Genomic DNA, 12,140 nt, shown 5'->3' with positions numbered 1-12,140 from the left:
GAGAGGTGAAGAAAAATCCCAAGCAGGCTCTGTGCCATCAGCAGAGCTCGATATGGGGCTCAATCCCACGACCCATGAGATCATGACCTGAGCCAAGATCATGAGTCAGATGCGTAAATGACTGAGCCACCCAGGTACCCCAAGAAAGTCTTAAATACAGAGAACAGGGTTGCTGGAGGGGTACTGGGGGGGGGGGGATGAGCACTGGGTGTTATATGTAAGTGATGAAACACTAAATTCTACTCCTGAAACCATTACTACATTATATGTTAACTTGGGTTTAAATTAAAAAATAGAAATTTTTAGAAAGTCAGCATAGTCTGGCATTTTTTAATTAATAAAGATTCCTTAAGATGCCAAAAAGTATAATCCTTGAAAGTCATGTCATTTCAAGTATGAGAAAATATCCATGACATATTAAGTTAAAAAAAAAAAAAAAAAAAAAAAGAAAAACCTTACAGCATTATCTTAATTGGGAGCAGTGAGGACTACACCTTGAAACTTACCACTCAAGCCAAAAAGTTCTTTTCAAAACCCTATTAATTCAAAAGCAACTTTTTGCTCACTTTAATAAATGAAATGTCCTTTTCTAAATCACACCCACCCTTGAAGGCTAAATTTAAATCATTCCTCCAAATGATCTCTACTGTGTCTCCTCACATGGATCGCCACTATTTCTAAGTATGTACACATTTCTAATCTTACAATTCACACACATCTGGGTACTATCTTCCATTATGTAACTATTCCAGGTGTGTATGGACATTTCATACATTTGGGCATTGTGCTCTACACTCAAAATTCTTTGTCCCTGTGAATGTCGAGAACTACACACACACACACACACACACACACACACACGTGTTTTTCTTGAGTCAAACAGGTCTGTCCTATTGCTCCAAAGGACAGGTAACCAGAGTAAGAAAAAACACACCCCTGTCGGTTTAGCCCAATATTAATTCCTTTATCTTAACAGGAGCTGGCCTGAGAGTAAAGAGCTCATTTTGAGCACCCTTGGTATGAAATGTTATACCAATAAAACTGTTAACTCCTTGCCTTCTAATATCTTGACAGCACTATTCACTTATTCAAACATGCAATATATATTTATTGAACAAATACTACATTACTGTGGCTAAGACATGGGCCCTAAAGTAATTGAACTCAGTGGAGAATAAATACAAACACAGGGAATTATAACATGTTGTGCTGCATGTAAAAATATAACCCAAACATTAAAGAAACAGAACAGATAGGTACCAATGGAACGGGAAAGGTGAGATTAATGATAAGGACAGGAATGGATTCCTGGAGAAGCTGCCTGAACTGAAAGTCTTAAAAAGTAGAGAGATTTAACTAGGGAAAGATTGAGTTACAGAAGAAATTGTATGAAGTCTACAGATAGTTCACCATTTTTAAGAGGAAAGCCACAGATAGGAAACAGTAAGATACTGTTAATACAGTAGACCCTCATTAAGTGACCAGCTGGCTGAATCCAACAGACATTTAAAATAAGACAAAGCTATAGAAGATACCAATTTCCACTGAACTTTTATTTCCTCTCCTATAAAACAGGGATAATGATGCTTATACCTCCTGGAGTTAGGAGATTTAAAGGAGACAAATGAATAGTTGGTGGTACATATTACATTCTATTTGTCTCTTCTCACCTGGGTAGTTGCTAGTCCATTGCTAATACTGAATCCATTAATTGTTATCTGGATTTGCCCTCTGTTAATCATTTCAATAACTGCTTCTGCAATAGTATTCATAGGAATAACAGGCATATTAAGAGCTGTATTACTGCTGTCCCCATTGTCTCCTCCATCAGGACATTTCATCTTTAAGAAAAACAACAAAATGTATCATTAGGGAAAAGATCTCAAATGCAGATAACTTTATTTCAATGACAGTATTGACCAGGTTCTGACCTTGACAATTTTCACATCTGGCAGACTATCAAGAAATGCTTTGAGGTCGATGCCATTCAGAACAATCCGATTGTCATAAATGTGCCCATTGGACTTAAAATCGATGACTGCTTTTTTCTAATAAAAAAAAAAAGTTTGAGACACGTATCTTTTAGGATGCATAGAGACAACAGCAAGGAAACAAGTGACTACAGTTCTTTGCAATTCCCACATAGCACTGTTTTTCTACCTACCTTCAAGTGAGGGAACATATTGGCATGATCACCAATAAAAAATGTATGTGGCATATAAGCCAGTTTCTCGGAATACTGCTCAGCAACTTCAGCTGGAGAAGTTTCCTGATCAGTGATGATATAATCCATGAAAAGCGCACCACTAGTCCCAGGGTATCCCAGCCACATTGCCTAAAAGAAAGAAAAAATTAGGCCAAAAACTAAAAACCTTCCATAGGAGTCCTAAATTAAATAAGAAACAAACAAGGAGGGCTGACTTCTTTAGCCAAGAGTAATCAAGTAATATTTTAGTCTAACCTTCTAAGTGCTAAAATGTTTTTCTGATTTACAAGACAGAACCGTTTGTACCCAAGTATGAATTGCAGGTTTCCATACACATGTACCTGTGGGCATTGTATTCTACACTCAGAATTCTTTGTCCCTGTGCATTTCAAGAACTATTCTTTGTTCATTTTATTTTAGAGAAAGTGCAAGGAGGGTAAAGGGGCACAGGAAGAGGGGAAATAGGGGGAGAAGAGGAGAAGGGAGAAGGGAGAGGGAGGGAGAGGGAGAGAGAGGGAGGGAGAGAGAGAGAGGGAGAGAGGGAGGAAGGGAGAGGGAGGGAGGGAGAAAGAGGGAGGGGGGGAGAGAGAGAGAGAGAGAGAGAGAGAGAGAGAGAGAGAGAGAGAAAATGAAGGAATATATGAAAATCTCATGGCTTGATCCCATGACCCTAGGATCACAACCTGAGCCAAAATGAAGAGTCAGACACTCAAGCCCCTATACTTTTATTCTTATGCCAAGCATGTTTCAAATGTTTCAAATGCCAGAAAAACGGGGGCGGAGGACGACCCACATCACTGTCTTTTTAGTTCAATAAATACTGTGAGCAATTATCATGAACTTCTTTACCTGAATAGGAGCAGGCCTGAGAGCAAAGAGTTCATTTCGAGCACCCTTGGTATAACCATTCATATTTACGAGGATGTGTATACCATCCTGATGGATTCGATCAGCAGCTTTTCCATTGCAGGGAATCTATGGAATAAAAAAAGAACTCACTATGTATAATCTCAAACTAATTCCATTAGTTTTATTTTTCTTTGAGAGCAAGCACAGGAGCATGACCGGGGGAGGAAGAGAGAAAATGAATTTTTTTTTTTTTAATTGTTTTTTAACGTTTATTTATTTTTCAGACAGAGAGAGACAGAGCATGAATGGGGGAGGGTCAGAGAGAGGGAGACACAGAATCTGAAACAGGCTCCAGGCTCTGAGCTGTCAGCACAGAGCCTGACGCGGGGCTCGAACTCACAGACCATGAGATCATGACCTGAGCCAAAGCTGGCCGCTCAACTGACTGAGCCACCCAGGCGCCCCGAGAAAATGAATCTTAAGCAGGCTCCACACCCAGCAGAGCTTGATGCAGGGCTTGATCTCAAGTCAGATCTCACAACTGTGTGATCATGACCTGAGCCGAAATCAAGAGTCAAACACTTGGGACGCCTGGGTGGCTCAGTCGGTTAAGCGTCTGACTTCAGCTCAGGTCATGATCTACCGGCTCGTGGGTTTGAGCCCTGCGTGGGGCTCTGTGCTGACAGCTCAGAGCCTGGAGCCTGCTTCAGAGTCTGTGTCTCCCTCTCTCTCTGCCCCTCCCCACGCATGCTCTCTCTCTCAAAAATAAATGTTAATAAATAAATAAATAAATAAATAAATAAATAAAGAGTCAAATGCTTAACTAACTGAACCACCCAGGAGCCCCTCAAACTAATTCAATTCGTTTTAATGGCATCAAATAAAATTCAGAGTCATAGATGCAAAACAGAACAACACAAGTTACATTAATGCAGGGTAAAAATGTGGTTAAGTGCCCTTAAAATGGGCCCAAAACATTACAGAAACAGAATACAGAGGAAGGAGAGTTTACTTCTACACTGAACGTATGAATAACAAGGCTTCATAGAGAAGCTGGCATTTGAAATGGGTCTTCAAAGATGGGAAGGAGTTTGAGGCAGTTGGACAGAATAGAATCTCGACACGAGAAAAGTATGAATTAATCAGAGTCAAGTGCATGGTAGATTAAAAAAAAAAATGGTGTGTAGATCACTGCTATTTGGTACAGGGTATACATGAGGGGAAATGGTGGGTGAAAAGTATTGGCCAACAAGGTTGTGCTCAGACTCAGAAAGACTGTGAAGGCCATGCTGAAGAGTTTAGACTTCAGTCAATAAGCAGTGAGCCCCTGAACATCTCAGAAGTGGAAGGCAGTATGCTTCTTGGTCCCATAGCAACAGCTACACTGCCAAAGATGTTAGTACATATTATTTAAATTCCAAGAATCTCAAAACCCTTCTGCTGGGTATCAATGACTCATACGTGAATTACGAGATATATTCTACAATGCATATCTCTATTAGTCACCAAAGTGGCCAACAGAGTCTGAATAAAAAACTCAAGACTCAGCAAATTAATTCCTCCACAGGTTTCAATCTTTTTTTAAATATTTATTTGAGAGCCTGTGTGCACAAGCAGGGGAGGGGCAGGGAGAGAGAGGAAGAGAGAATCTCAAGCGGGCTCCTGGTTGTCAGCACAGAGCCGGACATGGGGCTCAATGTCACAAACTCCAGGCTCGATCCAACATCGAGAGTCAAACATTTAACCAACTCAGCCACCCAGGCACTCCTCATTCTTAATTTATCATAAAATTTATGCTCCTAGAAATAGCAATAGAGAAAGTATGGAAATAAAGATAACCAAAGGCAAAGGCCCACAAAGATAGATGAACCATAGTTCATCTATTTTCCTTAAATAACCTATGTATTCCTCTTCCAAGCCACCATTTTGGTCAATTTATTCAGTTAATGTTAAGTATCTACTGTCATAAGACCTGGCTTAATCCCTAGAGGAGTTTTATGTCCAAGCACAGATAGACCACGTTTCTATTTCATTTGCAACATCAGCAAAATCCATGCTGATTATAAATGTAAATGACTAAGCAAATAAGAGCAAAGCAATTGCCCGTATGTAGTAGCTGATGTTAAAAGTATCTGTCACGAAAAATACAAGCTATATGCCAATAGTTTTATTCACTATTTGTTCAAAATTAAGTTTGAAGTGTAGGAGTTTCACCTACCTGAGAAAGATCGATGAAATGATTGGCTTCTGCCATAACTTTCACTCTGAAGTTTGTGCCATCATCTGGGCTTAGGGCATAACAGAATACCTGAAAGGCAGCATATAGTATATTTAAAAACCTTGGCTCAATGAGATATGGAAGTGTCCATCAACAGATGAATAAAGAATATGTGGAGGGTGTGTGTGTAAACACATGCATACATACAATGGGACATTACCATAAAAAAATGAAATCTTGCTATTCATAACATAAATGGACCTAGAGGATATTATGCTGAGTGAAATAAGTCAGACAGGAAAACACAAATACCATGTGATCTCACTTATATATGGAATCTAAAAAACAAATGAGCAAACAAAAACCAGAGATTCATAAATACAGAGAACTGGTGGTTGCCAGAAGGGAGGGTGATGAAGAGGATGGGTAAAATAGGTGAGGGGGATTAAAAGGTGCAACTTCCAGCTATAAAATGAGTCACAGAGATGAAAAGTACAGAAGGAATATAGTCAATAATATTTAATAACTCTGCATGGTAACATACAGCAACTATGCTTATTGTGGTGAGCATTTCAGAACATATAATTGTGAAACTGCTATGTCGTACACTTATGCACTATGTTGTATGCCATCTGTATTTCAATTAAAAAATTAAAAGTGAGTAAAAACTTCAGCTCAAATCTTTCAAAAAGACACTAGGCTTGGGCGCCTGGGCGGCTCAGTCGTTAAGCCTGGGACTTCGGCTCAGGTCATGATCTCACGGTGAGTTCGAGCCCCGCGTCAGGCTCTGGGCTGACAGCTCAGAGCCTGGAGTCAGCTTAGGATTCTGTGTCTCCCTCTCTCTCTAGCCCTCCCCTGCTCATGCTCTGTCTCTGTCCCAAAAATAAACAAAACATTAAAAAAAAAAAAAAAAAGACACTAGGCTTAACACCTAATGGTGATGATAAAGCCACAAATGAGGTTTTGTTTAATGAAGCAAATAGTGTCTCAAGACAAACACTAGTCTTACCTCAAATTTGTCCGGATTGTGCATGCCTGGAATAGACTGCATAAGATGAGAAGTAGGATGATTCCCAAAGTCAGAACTCACATAGCCTACACGCAGTCGACCATCACTGAGCTTCAAGTCTTTTGGATGTTCATATGGTGGTTTATGAAGGACATTAATCTACCAATGGAAACCAATGCTTGTTAGTCAAGTTGAATCTATACATAAACCTAGGAAAATTGATTAAAAGCAAAACCTATACCTCACACCTACTGGGAATGGTTTGCCCAGAATACTTCATTTAATTCATATAGCCAGTTCAATACAATCTTAGCAGTTTGTATAATATGCTTCATACTCTATCATGTTCCTGAGGCCTATGAAAGAGCATGAGCAAAATCTAAAACTTGGAGAAAGGAGGCAGTGTGGACAGAGCATGACAAACACTGCATTTTAGAAAATTCTGTAGGGAAGCACTTTTTTAAAAAATTATTTTTAATGTTTTATTTATTCTTGAGAGAGAGCGAGCAAGCACAAGAGGGCAGAGAGGGAGATACAGAATCTGAAGTAGGCTCCAGGCTCTGAGCTGTTCACACAGAGCCTGACGCGGGGCTAGAACCCACAAATCACGGAATCATGACCTGAGCCAAAGTCGCACGCCTGAGCCACCCAGACACCCCGGGAAGTACCTTTAAAATACAGAATTACGGGGGCGCCTGGGTGGCTCAGTTGGTTAAAATCCGACTTCAGCTCAGGTCACGATCTCGCGGTCCGTGAGTTTGAGCCCCGCGTCGGGCTCTGGGCTGATGGCTCAGAGCCTGGAGCCTGCTTCTGATTCTGTATCTCCCTCTCTCTCTGACCCTCCCCCGTTCATGCTGTCTCTCTCTGTCTCAAAAATAAACGTTAAAAAAAAAATTTTTTTTAAATAAAAAAAATAAAATACAGAATTACATCTAGCACTCCAATCTATTCTGCTGAGTAAACTCCCACCTTTGACAAACTAGTGCTCTAATTCTCAAAATGGAATATCAAATACTAAACACTGTATTAAACATTATGGTTTTTGAACTCTAAGGAGACGTTATCCATCTATTGTTAGGATTCTGCCTTATGAGATGGAAGGGGTTATGATCAAGACAGACACAATGGAAAGGGCTTCTGCGGTGGCTGTCAAAGTCTCACTTCTCAACTTGGGTGGTGTTCACCTTATGGTAACTCATTAAACCATATACATTTGATCCACATCATTTTCTCTACCTGTATTTTACTTTGCAACAAAAAAATTTAAAACATTTGCACCTTATCCAAGCAGAGGTTTCCATGCCTCTCAGCAATAGCCTTCCTGAAGCCATGAGAAAGAGGATATAGCATACTATGATGAGGATGCACAGAAGGCAACCTATTCTTCTCTAGCTGGTCAGCCACAATACTGACCAACTTCTTCATTCGCTCATCATAGTCTGTCCAATCACAGACAATCTAGAGGAGGCAAAAAGACATTATTATCCAGAAAAGCCTATTCAAGATTTAACAATTTATATGTCTTTGGACTAATTTCAGATAACCCTTTAAAGAACACGGTCTCCAGCCAGGCTTGGACTAATATGGCACATAACAATTAAAAAGTGACTGCAACACGAAAGCCAATTACTGGCCTGTTATTCTTTACCTGCAGGCAATGAGCCAAGTTACAATAAGCATCAGGAAAATCAGGCTTAAGTTTCAGAGCAGTTCGGTAAGAAGCTATTGCTTCTGGAATATTTCCTGAATCCTGGAAATACAGAGGGATGGTTAAAAATTGTCCTAAAATTAAACATTAGGTGCTTAGATGCACACATAACAAACAGTAGTACCTTATGAATGGAAGCCAAATTGCTGTGTGCATCTGCAAATGCAGGGTTAATCTGAATGGCACGAGTGTAACACTGCAGGGCTCCCTGAACATCCTGCATCTCCTTCAGAGTGTTTCCCATGTTAGAGTAGGCATCAGCAAAGGTGGGACTAATTCTAAAGGAGAAAACAAACATTTTATTGATCTAACACAAAAACTTTTAACCCCCCTGAATGTAGTCTGTTATTAAGTCATCTTAACACAAGCCAAATGTGCCAAATGCCAAACATTTTAAAACATGAGAGAAAATGATAATAACATGACGGTGAGTGTCTTACCGAATAGCCTCCTTATAGTGCATCAGAGCTTCCTGAAGCTTTCCCTGCTGCTGCAGTACACTTGCTAAATTCGAATGGGCAGCAGCAAACTCTGGGAAGACCTATAGTCAAGATGATACCCCGAGGTTTAAAAACTTCTACAACAGCAGTAACTTACCACAATAAGAACTTTGCCCAAATACCTTTATATCCCTACAGTTCTGTCTACCTTTCTCTAAATCTACTCATTCTTCAAAGCCAAGTAGCTCAAATTCTACCTCTTCATTTTAGATCTCTCCTTGTTTCAAACCACGATAAGATAGACCTCTCCTCATCCTAGTTTATGCTGATTACTCCAGCATCTCTCTCTTCTGCAGAAACTCCTTTTAAACTCCTACCACACCCACCAACCACCACTACAGCTATCAGGCACTAAAATTATACTTATTGGCAACCTCTCTTGAACTGTAACTTACTGTTTAACTTTTTTGTGCAGATCTTATCTATTCATAAAATAATAAACTCAATGTAGAGTCTTTCTTGAATGTCACACAAGACTTCACTCAAACCGTGGCTACTCAATTACTAGCTTCATGAATGGTTCAACCACAATTTTTACAAAAGAGGTGGACGAAATGGCTAACTTTAACTGCTTTTCCTCTATTATCACAGACAAAATATACATCCACAACACCCTGAACATACTTCCAATGCTTTACGATACAAGCGAACTGCCTCTTCAATGTTTCCCTGTTCTCGTTTGATATTGGCTAGGTTATTCAGAGAGTCTGCATGGGTAGGACATAACCGGAGAGCTGTATTATAACAATCTTCTGCTTCAGCAACCTAGAAAACAAAACAAATTATTCAAAACGTCCACAAAGGAATCACAGAGCCACCACTGATGTTATTCTAACAACTGCTTGGTTAAGCTGGGGGGCTGATAATATTCTAGAAAATAGGTCATTTTTGCTATTCTCTCAACCAAAACTCCAAAGTGAAACTACTGACCACCTCAATACTTAACAACAATACGCACAAAAACAACTTTTTAATCCTATCAAGTAACAAAGAAATAGACTGAATAAATGTCCTTACACTGCCCTTCTCTTTGAGAGCATTGGCTAAGTTGCAGTAAGCGTCAGGGAAATGTGGTTGCAGTTCAATAGCTCGCCTGTAGGTGTCTATCGCCAGATCTATCAGGCCTTGCTCATAGTATACACAAGCCAGGTTGCCGTGCACCACTGCGTGATTTGGACTCAAGCTGAGGGCTCGAAGGTAAGCTGCCACAGCTCTGAAAATAAAAAATGAAAAATAAAAAAAAACCACACACACATAATGCAACTAACTTTCAATGGCTGCTTTGCTACAATTAACTCATGTTATATACTGTACCAAAGCATATCAATTATAATTCACACTATACTATACTTAACCTCAACTCAAAATTCACCCTAATAAAATATATTTTTATACTGAAAAATTTTCTATCTCCACATAAGAAATAAGCTCTCTCCTGACAACAAAAACAAGTCAAAAGTCAGGATTTACTTAGCTTTGTGAATCAAAGAAATAATTTAGTCTAAAAGATAACCATTTTGGGGCGCCTGGGTGGCTCAGTCAGTTAAGCATCCAACTCTTGATTTCGGCTCAGGTCATGATCACGTGAACTAGGAGATCGAGCTCTGCACAGACAGCGCAGGAGCCTGCTTGGGATTCTCTCTCTCTCCCCCTCTCTCTGCCCCTCCTCTGCTCATGCACATACACTCTCTCACTCTCTCTTCCCCCCCAAAATAAAAAATAATAAATAATGACCATTTCAACAGTTCACAATAAGAGAAAGGTCAACTAAATTCTTAGTGAGAAGGATAATGGCTTTGAGAAAAGCCAACAACGAAAAGTCAGGCAACAATGCCTATAAATAAGAGGTAATACAGCAGACATGATGAGGGAAGAGCAATATACTAGAAAAGGAAAATGTGTTTGAATGGACCGCGGCCATAATTTTAGTCCCAAGTCTCAGGTGTCAATGCAACAAAGACTCAAGAAAATTTATCAGATAGAACATTCTCTCACCGGTCAAAAATCCGTGCCTCTTTCAAGACATTTCCTAAGTTGATATAAGCATCCAGAAAATTGGGGTCAAGAGTGACAGCCTAAAAATTATAAGGCAGCTATTAGAGCAAGTTAGGATTTCAGATAAACTTTCCAATTACAAGTTTTTATTCTGAGATAATTTTAGGCCTCCAATTACATTTTCTAATATAATTAAATCTTATTTCTTTCACTGAAAACAAAACCCAGTCATTTCAGTACCCTTAGTCACAAATCTCAAGGTTATCAAAGTAACTGCTCATGTAATGTGAGAGCAAAATGTGTCCTGAAGGGAAACATTTTTAATTGGGTCCATTCCAACTTTAATGAGCTAAATACTTCTAATGGTTGGTCCTATTTTATTCAAAATTAATAAGGCTAACTCTTCTAGGGGCGCCTGGCTGGCTCAGTCGGCAGAACACGTGACTTTTGATCTCGGGGTCATGGGTTCGAGCCCCACATTATGTGTGGAGATCACTTAGAAATAAAATCTTCAAAAAAAAAAAAAAAAAAAGTACATACTGTCTGGTTGTGTCTTTTTTGCCACTAATAAATGCCATCTATTAATGGTGATACTCTGATTCTATCATTCCTTTTTCATTTACTAGCTGGAACATTTGTATAAATAAGAAACTTCCCCCTATCCAACTACTGGGTTACCCTGAGGTCCAGTTCATACAGGAGGAAGATAAATGCTTTATTCTTCCCCCTTTAACCAGTTTTCAAAATGAATTGCTCCTGATCTTCCAAAGGTGACCACTGAATTTCTTCTTAGTATATTTATAAACTCATGGATTTTCAATATATTTCCGTTATAATATTCCTAATGTTCAAGTCCCATCTTTATCCAGTGTGAACCTCTTCCAGTTGCCTCCTGAGTCCTTTAGACATAATCAAAGTAATACCAAAGCTTCCATGCTTTCTGGTACAGAGGGCATTCCAGATGAATTTTGTACATTTCCTACCCCCAGCTAAAATCAGCCTTTTGACCAAGAAACCCTGCTTTTTTAAAGTTGCCCATGTAAAAAATGGATTTTTAATTACTACAGTACATTTTCAATGCAAAACTGGAAACTGCTATATCATATACCATCCAGCAAATGCCTTAAATACGGTCAGAGAAACAAGGATATTATGTGACTGATCATGTAAAGGCCTATTATTTAGCTCTAAATAAAAACAGCCCGCACACATAAGCACTTCCAATTATTAATTTAATAACTAACCTTTTCAAAGTGATGAATTGCAAGCCAAATCTCCCCTTGTGCATTGAAAACACAGCCAAGATTACTCCAAGCTACTGCAAAGTTCGGTTGCGTCTCAATTGCTTTCAAATAACATGCCTTGGGGGGGGGGCGGGGTTAATGAAAGAAGATGGGAGGGGAAGGAGGTAAAGGGAAAAGGGAAAATTTGTAAAGGGGAAAAAAAAAAGATTGGGGTGGGGGGAAGAAGGTGATATCATTATTCCTTCTCTGACCAGCCAAAAGTGACCCTGCAGCATAGGCTCGCTTGCGCCAAAACTAATGCGCTGCCACAGCTGGCTGCTCCTGCGCCTGCGCCACCAGAACCCAAGTGCAAACCACCATGTTCAGTTCTGCCAACCAACGACCGACCCTCATACTGGGACTCATCTGGGA

General features: G+C 39.6%; 1 protein-coding gene across 3 annotated transcripts in view; it reads right to left on the bottom strand.

The window, feature by feature from the left end:
- The window catches only part of OGT (O-linked N-acetylglucosamine (GlcNAc) transferase), a 36,652-nt gene that overhangs the window by 10,962 nt on the left and 13,550 nt on the right, over nucleotides 1–12,140 (bottom strand). For all 3 annotated transcript variants that reach the window (XM_058714361.1, XM_058714362.1, XM_058714364.1), the window contains 14 exons: nucleotides 11,730–11,846; nucleotides 10,486–10,565; nucleotides 9,508–9,703; nucleotides 9,115–9,255; nucleotides 8,431–8,531; nucleotides 8,115–8,268; nucleotides 7,931–8,032; nucleotides 7,561–7,740; nucleotides 6,283–6,441; nucleotides 5,274–5,363; nucleotides 3,056–3,181; nucleotides 2,165–2,335; nucleotides 1,932–2,048; nucleotides 1,671–1,841 (listed from right to left, as the gene is read on the bottom strand). In XM_058714361.1, the coding sequence (XP_058570344.1) occupies nucleotides 1,671–1,841; nucleotides 1,932–2,048; nucleotides 2,165–2,335; nucleotides 3,056–3,181; nucleotides 5,274–5,363; nucleotides 6,283–6,441; nucleotides 7,561–7,740; nucleotides 7,931–8,032; nucleotides 8,115–8,268; nucleotides 8,431–8,531; nucleotides 9,115–9,255; nucleotides 9,508–9,703; nucleotides 10,486–10,565; nucleotides 11,730–11,846 (1,905 nt within the window). The remainder of the gene's footprint in view (nucleotides 1–1,670; nucleotides 1,842–1,931; nucleotides 2,049–2,164; nucleotides 2,336–3,055; nucleotides 3,182–5,273; nucleotides 5,364–6,282; nucleotides 6,442–7,560; nucleotides 7,741–7,930; nucleotides 8,033–8,114; nucleotides 8,269–8,430; nucleotides 8,532–9,114; nucleotides 9,256–9,507; nucleotides 9,704–10,485; nucleotides 10,566–11,729; nucleotides 11,847–12,140) is intronic.

This window comes from Neofelis nebulosa, chromosome X (genome assembly GCF_028018385.1).
Source record: "Neofelis nebulosa isolate mNeoNeb1 chromosome X, mNeoNeb1.pri, whole genome shotgun sequence".
NCBI classification, from domain to species: domain Eukaryota; kingdom Metazoa; phylum Chordata; class Mammalia; order Carnivora; family Felidae; genus Neofelis; species Neofelis nebulosa.
Note: the sequence above shows the minus strand (reverse complement) of the source record. Positions and strands in the feature narration are given on the sequence as shown.